At 45.8% G+C, this 20,000-nt stretch overlaps 1 protein-coding gene across 1 annotated transcript in view; it reads left to right on the forward strand.

Moving 5' to 3' along the window:
• LOC143276662 (cyclic AMP-dependent transcription factor ATF-7-like) overlaps positions 1–14,562 on the forward strand; it is a 21,525-nt gene extending 6,963 nt beyond the window's left edge. The window contains exons 5-12 of the mRNA XM_076581285.1: positions 1,292–1,731; positions 2,561–2,723; positions 3,228–3,452; positions 4,234–4,418; positions 5,532–5,606; positions 8,610–8,706; positions 10,245–10,362; positions 13,565–14,562. Of these exons, the coding sequence (XP_076437400.1) occupies positions 1,292–1,731; positions 2,561–2,723; positions 3,228–3,452; positions 4,234–4,418; positions 5,532–5,606; positions 8,610–8,706; positions 10,245–10,362; positions 13,565–13,719 (1,458 nt within the window). The 3' untranslated portion in view covers positions 13,720–14,562. The remainder of the gene's footprint in view (positions 1–1,291; positions 1,732–2,560; positions 2,724–3,227; positions 3,453–4,233; positions 4,419–5,531; positions 5,607–8,609; positions 8,707–10,244; positions 10,363–13,564) is intronic.
• The last annotated feature ends 5,438 nt before the right edge of the window (positions 14,563–20,000 follow it).

The following is a 20,000-nucleotide window of genomic DNA, read 5'->3' on the forward strand; positions in this document are numbered from 1 at the left end:
GTGGTGTTCAGTGGTGCCTGTTCTGTTTTAACGTACTTAGGACACCACCTACTAAGCCCCCTACTAACGACAATAATGGCTTAGTCGCGGAGCCAGACTGAGTGAGCGTCTCTCCCACAGTGGAGACCGCCACCACGTCCCCCAAACAACAGCCCACCCATGAATCTGCCGACACTGACGACATTGACAGGACTCACCCCAAGCACGGAAGTGGAGGGGCATCGAAACTGAGGTCACCATGAGAGCAGGGCATGAAAGGCCACAGACTTTGAGACTATTTTGTTTTTATATTGATGACAATGAAGGAGGAGGAGGATGACTATGATGATGATGTTGCTATGGAGGTCCATTTTGGTTTGGGACTGCGTGACAAGGCTGTACTCTACGCTTCCTGTCATAATGATATCCCGGCGTTAACCAGGCCCCGAGAGATACAGACACTTGCAGTGTTGGTCAGGTAAGTAGAGCAACACACCCAAAGACGCATCCTTGAAGTGGATGACACTCGACTGTGTGGTCCCAGTCTCCCCATTTAAGCCCACAGCACACTCAACTCTGGGTAGGAGCCGGCCACGGGCCGAAAAACCCACCTCCGCTGGGATTCGAACCCGCGTCCTCCCAGCCGTCAGTCCGCGACGCTAACCACTTCGCCACGGCGGCTGGTATATTTTTCTTTTCTTTACGTTTTGCTTCAATCACAGCTTTTCCCCTCCAGGATGTGTCAAATCAGTTGTGATTTAACTTCTTTTGTTTGTAAATATATCCTAAATATGTATGATATTTTGTACTGAATGTATTTTTCCCTCCCTCCCTCTTAAATGCAAACTGTGGCTTTGTTTGAGGGAATAATGTGTGTGTGTGCGTGCGTGCGCGCGTGCTGTGTGTGTGTGTGCGCACGCGTTTGTGTGTGTGTGTGTGTGTGTGTGTGTGTGAACTACTGCATGGAGTTGTTCCCTGAGGAAATAAACATGATAAACATCTCTGCTTACATTTCATTTTTTTTGTTATATATATTTTTTAGATTTCAAGTTCTGTTTCCATAACATTTTCCCCCCAACTGTGGTTCTCTCTCTCAGTTGCAAACTGTGTATATGTTAGAGGGAATGATGTGTGTGTGTGTGTGTGTGTGTGTGTGTTGTTTCCTAAGGAAATAGACATGATAAACATCCCTTCTCCTATTACATCTTTTTATTATAGTCTCTTTTTTTTTATCATTATTCTTTTTCTTTCCATTTCAATTTCTGTTTCCATAACATCTTTCCCACCCCTCCCTCCACTCTGTCTCCGACAGGACCTACCCCCACTGCCGGGACCTCAGGTCAAAGAGCTCAACACACCGGTGCTGCCCTCTAGCGGCAGCGACAGACTGCCTGGCGGCGTCTTCGACATCCACGCAGGGGGGACAACAACCACCACCACCACCCACCCCTCCTTCTCCTCCACCACCGCCCCCTCCTCCCACACCTTTGTCCTGGACCTGTCAGGACAGACAGCAAGGGAGGCAAACCTCATGCTGCCTTCAGGACAGAGAGCAAGGGAGGCAAACCTTGCTCTGCCTTCCTCCTCCTCCTCCTGCTCCTCCACCTATGGCAGTGAGGGGGAGGAAGGGCGGATGTCGATGTCGATGACGGAGAGTTCGCTGTCTTCGTCCAAGTCGCTGCCGTCGGTCATCCCTCTTGTGTCGGCCACGGAGGTCATGATGGGGGGGCAGGGGGAGCTGTCCTTTGCTGGGTGAGTGTGCAGGGTGGTTGGTGGTGTGGTGGCTGTGGTGGTGTGTGTGTGTTTGGGGTGGTGGTGTGGTGTGGGGGGTTGTGGCGGTGAGGGTGGGATTATAGCATGGTGGGGTATGGTGGTGTTGAGGGTGGTAGTGTGGGGTGGGTGGTGGTGGTGTGGGGTGGGTGATGGTGTGGAGTGGTTTGGTAGGGTGGTGTGGTCTGGTTGGTGGTGTTAGGTCTGGTAGGTGGTGGGGTAGGGTGGGGTTGCGGTGGGGGTTGTGGACGTGTGAGGTGGTGGGGGTTTAGGGTGTGGTGGGGTGGTGTGCGTTTATGGTGGTGTGGTGTGGTGTGGGCTGATGGTGTCGTGGTGTGGTGTGGGGTGATTGTCTGGTGTGGTGGATGGTGGTGTGGGATTGCTGTGATTTGAGGATGTGGCGTGGGCGGGGGTGCAGAGTGGTGTGGAAAGTTTGTGGTGTGGTGTGGGGTGGGGTTGTGGCAGGGTGGGATGTGGGGTTGTGGTCTGGGTGGTGTGTTGGGTGGGAGAATGGTGGTGGTGTGGTGTGGTGTGGTGTGGTGTAGTGTAGGTGGTTTGGTGCAGTGGGGTGGTGGTGGTGGGATGGGATAGGATGTGGCGTTCGTTTGGGGTGGTGGTGTGAGGTGGATAGGGGGATCAGTGTGTTTTATGGTGTGGTGTGTGGGAGTGGTGGTGTGTGCAGTAGTGTATGGAGCGGTGGGTGGAGTGTGGTTGTATGGTGGTGTGGAGGAGGTGAGGGTGGGGTGGGGGTGCCACCTCACATATGAAAACTGATCGCACCATGGGGGCGGTGCGCTGTGTGTCATGACAGGAGGATCTCGGCCAGCAGCGACCAGGGACTGATGTCGGCGTCAGCAGCGGCCCCCCACCCCACCATGGGGGCCACCCCTACCCTGATGACGTCAGCACACCCACACACCTCCGCCTCCCCCCCATCCGCCTCCTCACAGACCTCACCTGCCTGTAGCATGCAGGTATGTGTTTGTGGTTGTCAGGTGTGTGTTGTCATGCACAGAAATGCACTAACACACACACACACACACTTATGTACACACATACACACACACACACTTATGTACATACATATGCACAAAGACACACACACACACATGCACACACACACATACATGTACACATACACACATGCACACACACACATGCACAAGTTCTCTCCCTTGTCTGATATCACTTGTAGTGGAAAGACGTTAAACTAAAAAAATGAATGAATGAAACATACACACATACACACACACACACACACACACATACATACACACACACACAAACCTACCCCGCACCTCCCTAACCCCCTTCACCCCCCCGACCTACCCTGCACCACCCCAAACCCCCCCCCCCACCCCCCACACCTCCCCACACTCACACACACTTTCTCCCATTTTCAACCCAAACAAACTTGTCCACAAAAAAAAAAAAAAAAAAAATCTCACCTTGTGTATTTCCCCTCCCTGGCCCCCCAGGTGTACCTGCAGTTGCCGACAGGTCACACAGTCCCCGTGCACCTCCCCCCCACCGTCAGCGGCACTCCGCCACCAGAGGCCGCCACCAGTCCACAGCAGCAGCTACCCCAGCAAGTGGCAGCCACCCTGCCCACCCAGACACACACCGCCGAGCTGGGGGTACACCAGCCACCCGTCCTGTCCACCCTGCAGTCGCCGGGTGGCAGCAGTGTCACTCTCAAACAGGTAGCGGCCGGGGGTGACTTCAAGTGTATGTGGTACCCAGACTGATGAGACTGAGTCCGTGTTTTGTATATGTATATGTATATGTATATGTACGAATGTGTGTGTGCAAGATCATTTAAAACTTGAGTACCATATACATGATACATACTTGCATAGTGACATCACTGATGACATCAGCAAAAGAAGGGAAATAACTCTGGAAGGCTGAAAATTGAAACACATTGATCTGGAGGGGTTATATCTTCAGACTGTCTTCTCAGATTTTGGCTGACTGTTTTGGATAGTGATTTTAGGACTTGAAACACCACTTTCTAATGTTTTTTTTATTTAAAAAAATTTTTTTTACTGGCACTTAAGGGGTTTAGAAAAAGGACTTGAAACACCAATATCTAATAATTTGTTCACTGGCACTTAAAGGGTTAAGGAAAAGGACTTGAAACACCACTTTCTAATGTTGTTTTTTACTGGCAGGTAATAATGATAATAATAATGATGATAATGATAATGCTGATGATAATAATGGATATTTATCAAGCACACTATCCAGAAATAGGTGCTTTACAAAAACATGTTTGTTTACATAACACATTACATCAATGTTATATACACACACCACACTGTGACTTGCAGCAGCTGCACTCCACACATATGCACACATAGGCACACACAAAACATACACACATACAGGTACGAACCACTTATCGGGTTAAGTTCAGGAAAAAAAAAAGAATTGTCACAAGCTTGGTGATCAAACAAACGTCTGTGCTGTGCCGGGGCCCAGCGGCTGAAGCAGACGCTACAGCAGTCCCAGACACAGCCGGCGAGCACCCTCAGTCCGGCCTCGGGGGCCAGCTCTGAGGGAGAGGTGCACCTCAGCGGCCTGAGCACCCCCGTCTCCACCTCCACCCAGCTCCTCCTCAGCTCCCCCTCCAGCAGCTTCAACCTGGCCGACCTGGAACCTGTCAGGTGAGGGGAAGACAGGTGATGATGATGGTGATGATGATGGTGATGATGATGATTCTTCTTCTTCTTCTTTGTTTGTGGGCTTCAACTTCCACATTCACTCGTGTGTTCATGAGTGGGCTTTCATGTGTATGACCTTTTTTACCCCGCCATGTAGGCAGCCATACTCCGTTTTCTGCGGTTTGCATGCTGGGTATGTTCTTGTTTCCATAACCCACCAAACGCTGACATGGATTACAGGATCTTTAACGTGCGTATTTGATCTTCTGCTTGCATATACACACGAAGGGGGTTCAGGCACTAGCAGGTCTGCACATATGTTGACCTGGGAGATTGTAAAAATCTCCACCCTTTACCCACCAGGCGCCGTCACCGTGATTCGAACCCGGGACCCTCAGATTGACAGTCCAACGCTTTAACCACTCGGCTGTTGCGCCCGTCTGTGCACGTGTCAAATGATTGGTATAAGGACAAGCCCGGTGCTTCCTTTCTGAGGAAGTGTCCGAGGTTTGTTCCAATGTAGCTTTTATTTACCCATGTGCTTGCTGAATTGGTAGCATAAGCAGCATTGACTTGAAGTTGTGTGTGCCTCGTGAATGGAGAGAGTCACCACTCTTTACTATTTGTTGATGATTGTGGTGGTGGTGGTGATGGTGGTGGTGGTGATGATGTTGGGTAATGATGATGATGGTGGTGATGATGGTATGGTGATGGGTGATTGTGTTGGTGGTGATGGTGGTGGTGATTGTGATGATGGTGGTGGTGGTGGTGATGATGATGGTGGTTGTGATGGTGATAATGGTGGTGGTGGTGATGATGATGGTGATTTTTGTTGTTTTGTGTGTTTGACTTTTGAGTTTTTTTCAAGCATATGGTTTTGTGAATCATAGTGGAAGTATAAAAGAATGACATGAGGCTCTTTGGGAGGTTGGGAACCTTATTACCTTGTATTCTATGTTCATTTCATGACCACAGAAGGACTCTTCGGGAAGTTTTGAACAGTAATACTTTATGCTCTGTAATGTTGTGATCAGTAATACCATGTCCTGTGTACAGCAAATGATCATTTTAATTGCTGTATGGCAGGAAGTCTAATACTTTGTGTTCTATGTACAGCAAACGACCAAAGAACGGATCCATTGACACGGATGATCCGGTGGAGAGGAGGCAGAAGTTTTTGGAAAGAAACCGGTAAGAAGTTGTTGCTCTTGTTTGTCTTTTGACAGAACTTTACTCAAACAGAAGAAGTTTGCACAAATGTTTTCCTTCACCACAATGTTCAAACAGGAGATGTACATATGTAAACACTGATTGTGTTTCAGATACAACAGTCATATAGTATTGTCAAATAGGATAAGTACTTGTAAACAAGAGTTGGGAAGGTGATAGAATGGTTAAGATATCTTATCTAGATGTCAGGGTCTGAGTTCGAAACTCAGTCTCATGCTTTCTCCCAAATATGACTGGAAAATCAAAATGAGTGTCTAGTCATTCAGAAAAGATGATAAACTGAGGCCCCGTGTGCAGCACGCACTTGGCACTCTGGAAAAGAACCCATGGCAACATAAGTGTTGTCCTCTGGCAAAATTCCAGAGAAGTCCAGTTGGATAGGTACACAAATATGTAGAGTGATGGCCTAGAGGTAGAGCGTCCGTCTAGGAAGCGAGAGAATCTGAGCGCGCTGGTTCGAATCACGGCTCAGCCGCTGATATTTTCTCCCCATCCACTAAACCTTGAGTGGTGGTCTGGAAGCTAGTCATTCGGATGAGACGATAAACCGAAGTCCCGTGTGCAGCATGCACTTAGCGCACGTAAAAGAACCCACGGCAACAAACGGGTTGTTCCTTGCAAAATTCTGTAGAAAAATCCACTTCGATAGGAAAAACAAATAAAACTGCATGCAGGAAAAAAAAAAAAAAAAATGGGTGGCGCTGTAGTGTAGCGACGTGCTCTCCCTGGGGAGATCAGCCGGAATTTCACACAGAGAAATCTGTTGTGATAAAAAGATGTACAAATACAAATATATGCATGACTAGAACTTTGGGTTATGCTGCTGGTCAGGTACCTGCCTGACAGATGTGGTGGTGACACCTCTTTGAGAGACTGAAACTGGAACCAATTGTATTTCAGATATAAAAGTCATACAGAGTTGTTCAAACAGGAGAAGTGCTTTTAGTAACGTAAACACAGATTGTATTTCAGATAGTTAGGTCACAATAGAACTATTACCAAGTGTACCAGGGTCGCAAGAAACATTATATCAGTCACAGTTTCCCCCCCCTTACTGTTTAGGCACCTGTACTCTGTTTTCAGGGCTGTACTTGGTATGTTCATGCTGTTATAACCCACCAGGCTCTGATATAGATGACGGGATCTTTTGTGTGCATATTTGATCTTCTCCATGTGTATACACATGAAGGTTGTTAAAGCACCTGCAGGTCTGCACACATGTTGACATGGAAGATGGGAGGGGCAGGTGGGGGGGGGGGGCAGGGGGGGGGGTGGAGTTCAAAGCTTTGACCCCTGAACCTTGATGTCCTTCCATGGAGTGTGTGCTATCATGGCTTTTGGACAACGCATGAACGTGCGTCCCTGACACTTTGAACTTGGAAAGAATACGCAACACATATTCATAGGATGTTCTAATGTATTTCTGGAACAAACACATGAAAAAACAGTGAACATTCTGTGTGTGGGGGTGCTTCTGTCGGACTCCGGCATTGTCTGCTGTTCGTAAGAGTTGTTTCCCTTCACCACTTCTTGGCCCAGGGACCTGGATGATATTGACTGGGAGGTGTGTGCGCCTTCCTTTTGCATGTGTGTAGCAGTGCAGCTTTGACCAGAGTGTGCTGCATTAGAGTGATGCTCTGAAGGTGGTCTTGAGCCCTCTAGAGTGTGTGGGACCCCCTAGAATGATGGTAAAAGAATGTTGGACCACCTAGATTTCTGGTAAAAGAGTCTTGGCCCCTCTAGAATTATGGTAAAAGAATGAAGGACAAAAGAGTCTGGAACCCTGTAGCATTATGGTAAAAGAGTCAGGAACCCCCTAGCATTATGGTAAAAGAGTCTGGAACCCCCTAGCATTATGGTAAAAGAGTCAGGAACCCCCTAGCATTATGGTAAAAGAGTCAGGAACCCCCTAGCATTATGGTAAAAGAGTCAGGAACCCCCTAGCATTATGGTAAAAGAGTCTGGAATCCTGTAGCATTATGGTAAATGAGTCTGGAACCCTGTAGCATTATGGTAAAAGAGTCAGGAACCCCCTAGCATTATGGTAAAAGAGTCTGGAACCCTGTAGCATTATGGTAAAAGAGGAACCCCCTAGCACTATGGTAAAAGAGTCAGGAACCCCCTAGCATTATGGTAAATGAGTCTGGAACCCTGTAGCATTATGGTAAAAGAGTCAGGAACCCTGTAGCACTATGGTAAAAGAGTCAGGAACCCCCTAGCATCATGGTAAAAGAGTCTGGAATCCTGTAGCATTATAGTAAAAGATTCTGGAACTCTGTAGCATTATGGTAAAAGAGCCAGGAACCCTGTAGCATTATGGTAAAAGAGTTAGGAACCCCCTAGCATTATGGTAAATGAGTCTGGAACCCTGTAGCATTATGGTAAAAGAGTCTGGAACCCTGTAGCATTATGGTAAATGAGTCTGGAACCCTGTAGCATTATGGTAAAAGAGTCAGGAACCCCCTAGCATTATGGTAAAAGAGTCTGGAACCCTGTAGCATTATGGTAAAAGAGTCAGGAACCCCCTAGCACTATGGTAAAAGAGTCAGGAACCCCCTAGCATTAGGGTAAAAGAGTCTGGAATCCTGTAGCATTATGGTAAAAGATTCTGGAACCCTGTAGCATTATGGAAAATGAGTCTGGAACCCTGTAGCATTATGGTAAAAGAGTCAGGAACCCCCTAGCATTATGGTAAAAGAGTCTGGAAATCCCATAGAATTATGGTAAAAGTCTGGAACCCCCATGAACTATGGTAATAGAGTCAGGAACCCCCTAGAATGATGATGAAAGAGTATGAGACGCCCAGAAGTCTGTGGTGGACCTCCAAGAATTTTTTTTTTCCCCCCCATCATCTGTGCACCATTACAGTGGCATTACTCCCACACCGCTCATTTAGATTCCCCCATACACGACCACATCCTTCCCCCCCCCCTGACCAGAGTCCCTGTGTTGCGTGGGTCTCAGGGCGGCAGCAGCACGGTGCCGACACAAACGGAAACAGTGGATCGTCAACCTGGAGAAGAAAGCGGAGGAACTGCAACAAACCAACAGTAAACTACAGGTCTGTGGATGATGATGATAATGATAATAGATAAGATAAGATAGGATAAGATAAGAATAACTTTATTATCTCCAGCTGGAGAAATTTGGTCAGGTGCATTATCACAACATAGACAAGTAAACAACATGGGGACCATACCTGTAAAAGTCAACAACAGCTTTTACGAATATTACGAAGATACAAATGTAAAAAAAAAAAAAAAAAAAAAAAAAATCACATACACCGTTTCATACATACATCCACACACTGCAGGTAATAACTAGTATTCTTAATGTAAAAACAGAAAGAATTAAGAAACATTATTTGAATATAATTATAAACATAGCCTACTATACTGCACATTGATTATAATAGACAGATAAGATAAGAATAAAGATAAATTGCGGAAAACTGCAACCAGATAATCAGCACACACCCGCACTCCCCCCCCCCCCTCACCCACCCCACACACGCGGATTAGTAATAATCATGATAGTTATGATGATATGATAATATTGATAATTATGGTACCACCACTATTACAACTAGTATTGCTGCTACCACTGATAACGATAATACTGAATGGCATTTGTTGAGTGCATTTCTCTGAGGAAAGTTAGCGTCAATGTGCTGGCAATCGCCCATGTAAATATACACACATATATTTAATTTGATTTGATATGGATACTTACATAGCGCCTGTCCTTGGTTAGAGTCCAAGCTCTAAGCGCTTTACAAATTCGGGGGTCATTTGCACAACAACGGCTGCCATTGGGCGCTCATCATTCGTTTCCTGTCTTACTCAATCAAATTTCAGGCTGGCACACACATACACGCTCAGACAGACATGTAACAGTTTACATGTATGTATGACGGTTTTGTTTATTTACCCAGCCATGTAAAAAATGTATTTTATTGACTCACTTGTGTAAACAAAGTGAGTCTATGTTTTAACCCGGTGTTCGGTTGTCTGTGTGTGTGTGTGTGTGTGTGTGTGTGTCGGTGGTAAACTTTAACATTGACATTTTCTCTGCAAATACTTTGTCAAATGACACCAAATTAGGCATAAAAATAGGAAAAATTCAGTTCTTTCCAGTCATCTTGTTTAAAACAATATTGCACCTCTGGGATGGGCCCAAAAAAGAAAAAAAAATGAAGCCTGATTATATGCAAACTGCATTTACTGTTATATTTATATTTTTTGTATTCTCTAAACTTGGCACTTTGATCTGATATTCTGACCCAACAACAAGAGCAGTCATAATTTTCATTTTTTGTTCAAACAGGAACTTCTTTTGCTAAGCATGGAAGTTTTATTTATTTTGCAAACGTTTTGGTGCAGATAGTAAAAAAAGGGAAATTACTCTGTAATTAATGCTAGGGGACTTAATTTACTTTAAACTGATCTTTCTCATCTTAAACATTACATTTTGAAATTATGCTCAATACATAAAAAGCTTGGATTTTTTTTTGTTTTTAAGTGTATCACAAGTGAGTCTTGAAGGCCTTGCCTCTCTTGTTTTATTTTATTTTATTTTATTTCCTGTGCTGTGTTTCAGGGGGAGGTGGGTCTACTGAAAGGGGAGGTGGCCCAGCTGAAGACGCTACTGCTGGCCCACCAGAACTGTCCAATCACCATGCACCAGCAGTCACAGGGACAGCTGGCCCTGCAGACCAGTCAGTCTCTCTGTTCCTCTGTTTGTCAGTGTCTGTGTCTGTGTGTCTGTCTGTGTCAGTCCTGTCACCCTGCACCAACAGTCACAGGGACAGCTGGCCCTGCAGACCAGTCAGTCTCTCTGTTCCTCTGTTTGTCTGTGTCTGTGTGTCTGTCTGTGTCAGTCCTGTCACCATGCACCAACAGTCACAGGGACAGCTGGCCCTGCAGACCAGTCAGTCTCTCTGTTCCTCTGTCTGTGTCTGTGTGTCTGTCTGTGTCAGTCCCATCACCCTGCACCAACAGACACAGGGACAGCTGGCCCTGCAGACCAGTCAGTCTCTCTGTTCCTCTGTTTGTCTGTGTCTGTGTGTCTGTCTGTGTCAGTCCCATCACCCTGCACCAACAGACACAGGGACAGCTGGCCCTGCAGACCAGTCAGTCTCTCTGTTCCTCTGTCTGTGTCTGTGTGTCTGTCTGTGTCAGTCCTGTCACCATGCACCAACAGTCACAGGGACAGCTGGCCCTGCAAACTAGTCAGTCTCTCTGTTCCTCTGTTTGTCTGTGTCTGTGTGTAGGTCTGTGACTGTGTGTATGTCTGTGTCTGTGACTGTGTGTATGTTTAAGTGTATGTTTGTGTCTGTGTGTGACTGTCTACGTCTATGTCTGTATGTGTGTGTGTGTGTGTGTTAAACTGTTTGTCTGTCTGTCCGTGTGTATGTCTGTGTCTGTGTGTTTGGATGTGTCTGTGACTGTGTGTATGTCTGTGACTGTCTGTGTCTATGTGTGTGTGTGTGTGTGTATCTGTATATCTGTGTCGATGTGTTTGTGTCTATGTCTGTGTCTGTGTCAGTCCCGTCACCCTGCACCAACAGTCACAGGGACAGCTGGCCCTGCAAACTAGTCAGTCTCTCTGTTCCTCTGTTTGTCTGTGTCTGTGTGTAGGTCTGTGACTGTGTGTATGTCTGTGTCTGTGACTGTGTGTATGTCTGAGTGTATGTTTGTGTCTGTGTGTATGTCTTGTGTGTGTGTGTGTGTGTGTGTGTGTGTGTGTGTGTGTGTGTGACTGTCTGTGTCTATGTCTCTCTGTGTGTATGTCTGTGTCTGTCTGTCTGTGTGTATATCTGTGTTTGTGTGTATGTATGTGTATGTGACTGTGTGTGTGTGTGTGTGTCTGTGACTGTCTGTGTCTATGTCTTTATCTGTGTGCGTGTCTGTCTGGCACTGCAAACCAGTCAGTCTCTCTGTCCCCCTGTCTGTCTGTGTGTATGTCTGTGACTGTGTGTAAGTCTGTGTCTGTGACTGTGTGTGTCTGTGTGTCAGTCTTTGTCTGTGTCTGCCTGCCCATCTGTCTGCGTAAATCTGTGTCTGTGTGTCACTGACTGTCAGTATCTGTCTGTCTGTCTGTCTGTGTCTGGGACTGTATGTCGGTCTGTCTTTGTGACTGCCTGTATATATATATATTTTTATTATTTTCATCACTAGTACCTTTTTTTATATCATAATTATTATTTATTTATGTAAGCTTATCTTTTTCTTTTTTTTTTCAAGGCCTGACTAAGCGTGTTGGGTTACGCTGCTGGTCAGGCATCTGCTTGGCAGATGTGGTGTAGCGTATATGGATTTGTCCGAACGCAGTGACGCCTCCTTGAGCTACTGAAACTGAAACTGAAACTGTATATCAGTCTGTGTCTGTCTGTCTTTTCTCTGTCAGTGACTGTCTGTGTCTGTTTGTGTTTCAGTTTTTGTCCGTCTCTGTCTGTCTGTCTGTCTTTGTCTGTCAGTGACTGTCTGTGTCTGTCTGTGTTTCACTTTTTGTCCGTCTCTGTCTGTCTGTCTGTCTTTGTCTGTCTGTCTGTCTGTGTCTGTTTGTGTTTCAGTTTTTGTCCGTCTCTGTCTGTCTGTCTGTCTTTGTCTGTCTGTCTGTGTCTGTTTGTGTTTCAGTTTTTGTCCGTCTCTGTCTGTCTGTCTTTTCTCTGTCAGTGACTGTCTGTGTCTGTCTGTGTTTCACTTTTTGTCCGTCTCTGTCTGTCTGTCTGTCTTTGTCTGTCTGTCTGTGTCTGTTTGTGTTTCAGTTTTTGTCCGTCTCTGTCTGTCTGTCTTTTCTCTGTCAGTGACTGTCTGTGTCTGTTTGTGTTTCAGTTTTTGTCCGTCTCTGTCTGTCTGTCTGTCTTTGTCTGTCTGTCTGTGTCTGTTTGTGTTTCAGTTTTTGTCCGTCTCTGTCTGTCTGTCTTTTCTCTGTCAGTGACTGTCTGTGTCTGTTTGTGTTTCAGTTTTTGTCCGTCTCTGTCTGTCTGTCTGTCTTTGTCTGTCTGTCTGTGTCTGTTTGTGTTTCAGTTTTTGTCCGTCTCTGTCTGTCTGTCTGTCTTTGTCTGTCTGTCTGTGTCTGTTTGTGTTTCAGTTTTTGTCCGTCTCTGTCTGTCTGTCTGTCTGTCTTTGTCTGTCTGTCTGTGTCTGTTTGTGTTTCAGTTTTTGTCCGTCTCTGTCTGTCTGTTTGTCTTTGTCTGTCTGTCTGTCTGTGTCTGTTTGTGTTTCAGTTTTTGTCCATCTCTGTCTGTCTGTCTGTCTTTGTCTGTCTGTCTGTGTCTGTTTGTGTTTCAGTTTTTGTCCGTCTCTGTCTGTCTTTGTCTGTCTGTCTGTGTCTGTTTGTGTTTCAGTTTTTGTCCGTCTCTGTCTGTCTGTCTGTCTTTGTCTGTCAGTGACTGTGTCTGTTTGTGTTTCAGTTTTTGTCCATCTCTGTCTGTCTGTCTGTCTTTGTCTGTCTGTCTGTGTCTGTTTGTGTTTCAGTTTTTGTCCGTCTCTGTCTGTCTGTCTGTCTTTGTCTGTCAGTGACTGTCTGTGTCTGTCTGTGTTTCAGTTTTTGTCCGTCTCTGTCTGTCTGTCTGTCTTTGTCTGTCAGTGACTGTGTCTGTTTGTGTTTCACTTTTTGTCCGTCTCTGTCTGTCTGTCTGTCTTTGTCTGTCTGTTTTTTGTGTTTCAGTCTGTGTCTACCTGTTTTTGTCAGTCTGTCTTTTATTTTGTCTGTCTGTCTGCTCTCAGCGTGCGATGTGCGCGGTGACTGTTTTGTGTGAGTGTGTGTGTGTGTGCGTGTATGCATGAGTGTGTGTGTGTGTGTGTGTGTGTGTGTGTGACTATTGTGTGTGTGAAAATACTCTGTATGTGTGTGTGTGTGTGTGTGTGTGACTATTATTTGTGTGTTGTGTGTGTGTGTGTGTGTGTGTGCAGTCTCCATGCTGGAGTCGTCCTCTAGTGTACCCCTGGACATCGGTCAGCTGCTCAGCCCTGGGGGCACCACCTCCACCCTCACCCCCGTCGACAGTCAGGAGGTCGGCGCCATCGACCCCGCAGCCTTTGCCCTCAGCACCGCCGCAGAGAAGTGATGTCAAGGCCGCCACTGACCTCAAACCAGCGCGGCAAGTTAGCAAAATGATATATACGTCGGCTCATCGGATGGTTGGACATCCGTGCAACGCCCCCTACGTGCATTTTTTGGAGATGTGTGTCACAACACTGTTAGTGTTGTTGTCTATGCTGAAAGAGATTCCGTTGACAGGAAAGAAGGAAAACTGTGGCTGTATCTGTGGGCGTCTCATGTGGTCATCAAACGTTTAACGCCCTGTTCTACAGCGGATGATCTCCAGCATGAAAACAGTGTGTGAACTTCGAAGAGTGTGTCTTCACCGTGGAACGTTCGTCTTTGTGTGGTAGATGAAGACTTTCAGGATGCAAAAAGAAAAGCCTTATTAAAGTGCAGGAAGGAAAAATGGCTTTACAGTAGTAAGTCAGGAAAAAAGAAGGCTTTTTACAATCAGGAAGTGAAAGTGGCTTTACAGTCAGACAGTACAAAAGAGGGGTTTTTACAGTTTTTACAGAAAAAGTGGGCTTACAGTCATACTTTGAAACAAAAGGTGGAGGCAGGTAAAACCACATTTTTGCTTGTCATCATGGTCTCCATCCTAAGGGAACAAAAGTGAACAGTCATTGTTTCCAAAAATCTCCAGTCAACAACTTATTTTATTTTTTAAATTATATTATTATTATTTATTTATTTATTTTTTTATTTTATTTTATTTTATCTTATTTTGTACACTTATAGTTGACTTCATCAAGTTTTTGCGCCTTATACATATTACTATTAGTAGTAGTAGTTCTTTTTTTTTTTTCTTTTTTTTATCTCAAGGCCTGACTAAGCGCGTTGGGTTATGCTGCTGGTCAGGCATCTGCTTGGCAGATGTGATGTAGCATATATGGATTTGTCCGAACGCAGTGACGCCTCCTTGAGCTACTGAAACTGAAACTGAAACTGATCAAGAGACCATGGATACCGTCGTCATGAGAATGTGGTGGAAATGGAACTGGACGCATCATGCGAAGAGAGCGAGGTCCCGTCACTCGTACAGCCCTTCACTGTACACCGTAAGGTGGACGTCAAGAGAGGAAGGCCAGAGAACGCCTGGCACAGAACAATGGAAGGAGAACTCCTGAAGCGCATCTGGGATACCACTCAGTCACTGGCCCAAAAACAGACAGGAGTGGCAGATCTTCATTGCTGCTGTACGTGCCAGAGGGTATACTGTGCATTTTACCTTTCACCTGACTTTCTTTCAAACTAGGATAACACGGGCATGGAAGAAATTAAGGTGACTAGCCCCGGCTGGTGTTTTTTTGAGAGACAAAAAAAAAAGGGGTGAGCGACGCTTGCGTTGTTGCTGACTTCAAGACAAAGGCTGTGATATAGGTGCAGGTCAATGTGTGTCTTGTGGCAGATGGCTGACTGTGAAGAACACAAGGTGGGTGGTCATCAGTGGTCAGCCTGGGTGGTCAGTGATTCACTGTGGCAGTCTGAGCGATGGAGGGGTAAGGGGGGTGTGGGGGCAGAGATGTGCAGCTGGCACCAATCCCTGAAGAGGGGGGATGGTGTCACAGGAGCGTCAAAAGGAAGAGAAAAAAGAAAAGCCCTAATGATAATCTGCACCGTTGTTATGTGTGGCAGAGGGACTGGCCTCACACACACAGAAGAAGGGCCCTGTCAGTTTCAGCCAAGCTGTTCAGGCAGAGAGCTGCAGACAACAGCAGCGTGATGTTTTTGTTTTGTTTTTCTGGTCGCGTCCAGCACTCCGCAGCACAGATCATGGTAACATCAGTGGTACCGTTGATTTTTTTTTTTTTTTTTTTTCATCTGGTACAGCACAGTATGTCACAGAGTTGTTGTCTGTGTCACTGTGATGTGTACCTGTCAACAATCTGGCAATGTGTACAACAATGTTGACAATAGTGTCACCAAGATTTGTTCCAGCAGTAACGGTGGTTTTGACAGCATCGGTGATGGTGACATCAGTGTTTATCATCGATTCCTTCAGCACTATGTATAGCAGTGTGGATGTCAGTGTCACTGTGATGTGTACATGTCATCTGGCACTATGTACACATGGCGACAATAGTGTCTACCATGATATGTTCTGATCTGGCCTTGCACACAGTGACGGTGGTTTTGACAGCACAGTGGCACCAGTGTTTACTGTTGATTAATTCAGCGCGATTTGAAGCAGTGTTGACATCAGTGTCACCATGATTTGTTCCTGTGTGTTGCACAGAACAGAATAACCACAATGCCAGCTTTGTATGGATTTTGCTTCTGTCATCTCTAGCAGGATACAGGGGTGTGTGTAGCGGTGTCGACATCATTATGTCCGTGATTCTTTCCTGTGATGGTGTGTTGCACAGAACAAAGTAACCATAACACCAACTTCGTATGGATTTCGCTTCTGTCGTCTCCAGCAGTACACAGCATGGTGTGTAACTGTGCTGACATCAGTGTCACCGTGATTCTTTCCTGCGTTGGTGTGTTGCACAGAACACAGTAACCATTACACCAACTTTGCAAGGCTTTTGTTTCTGTCGTCTCCAGCAGGACACAGCGTGGTGGTGATGCCTGCACTGGTTTGTTCTATCCTTTCTGTGCAGACAGCACAATACACACAGGTAGCAGTGACATTAACCCGTTCACAACCCTGGAGAGTTTACAGACTTGGCAGGCTTCCATGTCATATTGATGCGGGGAAGAACCCCGCTGAAAAAAACATGTTTTTCCTCCTAATTACGTGAGGACACGTCTGGAAGTACTGTAGAAGTTAGGTCCTTTTCTTTGCAGTTTTAAGCATATGTAGGAATGTGAAAACTGTTTTAATGAAACAAATCTTAACACCGAAACAGTACAAGCTGTGACATTCAAGTTCTTTTGATCAAACATTTGATGTTGAAGGAAAAGGCTTGAACTGACAGTGAGTGACTTGCTTTTATCATTATCATTATTTATTTATTCATTTATTTATTGTTATGTATGTATTTCAGTTTCATTTATTTATTCATTTATCATTTCATTTATTTATTCATTTCTTCTTCTTTTTTTTCTTTCTTTTTTTTGTTCCTCAAGTCCTGATTAAGCACAGTGGGTTACACTGCTGGTCAGGCATCTGCTTTGCAGATGTAGTATAGTGTATAATATGGATTTGTCCAGATGCAGCGACACCACCTTGAGAAACTGGAACTGAGGTGGTTTTAACTCACTCAGTACGGCCAGTCCTCTCTTCTCCTCTACACAGACCCCTCGGATGTCCAGTGGGTGTCTGAATGACCCAACCTTTAGCTTCCGTTGTCAGAATTGTAGTATTCTTTGTCAACATTCACCTCTTCAGTATAACAGCCTTCCACTTGCAATATATTGATGATGGTAATTGGGGTGAAACACTGTTAACGTCGTCTCTTTCGCCATTCGTATGGAGAGAGTTAATCTGGTGGAGCCACCGGTAACCACACAGCAGACAGACACAGTCACACAGGAGTGTGTGCTTCAGAGAGAGGAAATGAAACAAAGCTCTATGTAACCTGACTCTGCTAAACCTGGAAGTGAGGTGGTTAATCTGGTGGAGCCACCAGTAACCACACAGCAGACAGACACAGTCACACAGGTGTGTGTGCTTCAGAGAGAGGAAATGAAACAAAGCTCCATGTAACCTGACTCTGCTAAACAAAGGAAACAAATGATTTAACCCCGTGACTGCTGAACCTAGGTGAACTGAGACCTGTGTGTCCTGAATCTGAAGAAGAATCAGCATTTACCGCAGTTTGTGTACTTTGAAGTGAACTGAAGTTGGGCAGCTCAAAGAGGAGGAAGTTCAGATAAAAAACGGTGACTGACTTTCTGTTCGCTCTGCCTTTATTATTAGTGGGTTGACAACAACAAACATACTCAGCAAACATACTCAGCAGCAGTAGCCAAGGGTTTATCGAACAAAACAAAGGAGACACAAAGTTCGGACAAAGTTGCCTTTCTGAAACCGATTGCCAGACACCAGGAGCCAGTTGCATTGCTTGGTTCTAACTTTTTGACAGTTACACGTGACTAAATGCCTACGTTGACCGAACTACATCGTTGGTCAGTTCCATACTACACACAGTTAGTAGCGGGTTACGACCATACTAGCCTCTTCCGCCCGAGCAATGCAACTGGCTCCAGAACACTGCAGCGGTTTTGTGTCCACATGCAAAGAAGGAAAACAGCCTGAGAATTTTCTGCCCTCTCTGCATCATCGGTAAAACGACACGCCTCCCTTGATTCACTGGGTTGTGAAGGACGTCTTTGAGTGAGGTCCTCACTTGTCTACTAGCCTGTGTGAATAAAGAATTTGACTTTACTCGTGACGGGCGCAATAGCCGAGTGGTTAAAGCATTGGACTGTCAGTCTGAGGGTCCCGGGTTCGAATCACGGTGACGGCGCCTGGTGGATAAAGGGTACAGATTTTTACGATCTCCCAGGTCAACATATGTGCAGGCCTGCTAGTGCCTGAACCCCCTTCATGTGTATATGCAAGCAGAAGATCAAATACGCACGTTAAAGATCCTGTAAACCATGTCAGCGTTCGGTGGGTTATAGAAACAAGAACATACCCAGCATGCCCACCCCCGAAAACGGAGGATGGCTGCCTACATGGCGGGGTAAAAACGGTCATACACGTAAGCTCCACTCGTGTGCATACGAGTGAACGCAGAAGAAGAAGAAGAAGACTTTACTCGTCCTGAATGGATAAGGAACTTAAGCGCCCAAGTTGTACCCCATGAGTCAGAATCATGGTTTGTAGTGTGCATGCTTGCTAAATACTGGGCTGGATCAGTTTGTATCTAACTCAGAGTTATAATTATTTGAGTGGTTGAACCAGCTGCTTGGCTGTCAGTTCGACTCAGAATTATAATTATTTGAGTGGTTGAACCAGCTGCTTGGCTGTCAGTTCGACTCAGAATTATAATTATTTGAGTGGTTGAACCAGCTGTTTGGCTGTCAGTTCGACTCAGAATTATAATTATTTGAGTGGTTGAACCAGCTGCTTGGCTGTCAGTTTGTGCCTCGGGTGACCAGTCACTTATGAGGCCGCTAGCATCATTCGGTTGATACCAGTTTTTGTTTGTGGTCTTCTTCGTGTGACTGGTTTCCAGTGGTCATGTTTGACTTCAATCACAGCTGGGTTGTCAAACAGGACAGCGTCATGGCTTGGGTAGTGTTTCTCACTGTCACAGCGTCAGGAAGGAGCTACTTTGACGGGAGTGTTTCTCACTGTCACAGCTTCAGGAAGAGCTACTTTGACAGGATTGTTTCTCACTATCACAGCTTCAGGAAGAGCTACATTGATGAGAGTGTTTCTCACCACTTCGGCTTCAAAGAGGAGCTACATTGAAGGGAGTGTTTCTCACTGTCACAGCTTCAGGGAGGAGCTACTTTGACAGGAGTGTTTCTCACTGTCACAGCTTCAGTTAGGAGCTACTTTGACGGGAGTGTTTCTCACTGTTTCAGATTCAGAGAGGAGCTACTGTGATGGGAGTGTTTCTCACTGTCAAAGTTTCAGGAAGGAGCAACTTTGGCGGGAGTGTTTCTCACTGTCACAGTATCAGGAAAAAGTTACTTTGATGGGAGTGTTTCTCACTGTCACAGCTTCAGGAAGGAGCTACCTTGAAGGGAGTGTTTCTCACTGTCAGAGCTTCAGGAAGGAGCTACTTTGACGGGAGTGTTTCTCACTGTTACAGTATCAGGAAAAAGCTACTTTGAAGGGAGTGTTTCTCACTGTCACAGCTTCAGGGAGGAGTTACTTTGACAGGAGTATTTCTCACTGTCACAGCTTCAGGAAGGAGCTACCTTGAAGGGAGTGTTTCTCACTGTCAGAGCTTCAGGAAGGAGCTACTTTGACGGGAGTGTTTCTCACTGTTACAGTATCAGGAAAAAGCTACTTTGAAGGGAGTGTTTCTCACTGTCACAGCTTCAGGGAGGAGTTACTTTGACAGGAGTATTTCTCACTGTCACAGCTTCAGGAAGGAGCTACTTTGACAGGAGTATTTCTCACTGTCACAGCTTCAGGAAGGAGCTACTTTGATGGGAGTGTTTCTCACTGTCACAGCTTCAGGGAGGAGCTACTTTGACAGGAGTATTTCTCACTGTCACAGCTTCAGGAAGGAGCTACTTTGACGGGAGTGTTTCTCACTGTCACAGCTTCAGGGAGGAGCTTCTTTGACAAGGCATTGTGCACTCCTCAGCACTCCAGATGAATTGTAGCACACTGTCACTTCTGCCCTCTGTTCATGTTCTTTGGATGCTGATCTGATATTATTTCGGGAG

Source organism: Babylonia areolata, chromosome 32 (assembly GCF_041734735.1).
Source record: "Babylonia areolata isolate BAREFJ2019XMU chromosome 32, ASM4173473v1, whole genome shotgun sequence".
NCBI classification, from domain to species: Eukaryota; Metazoa; Mollusca; class Gastropoda; order Neogastropoda; family Buccinidae; genus Babylonia; species Babylonia areolata.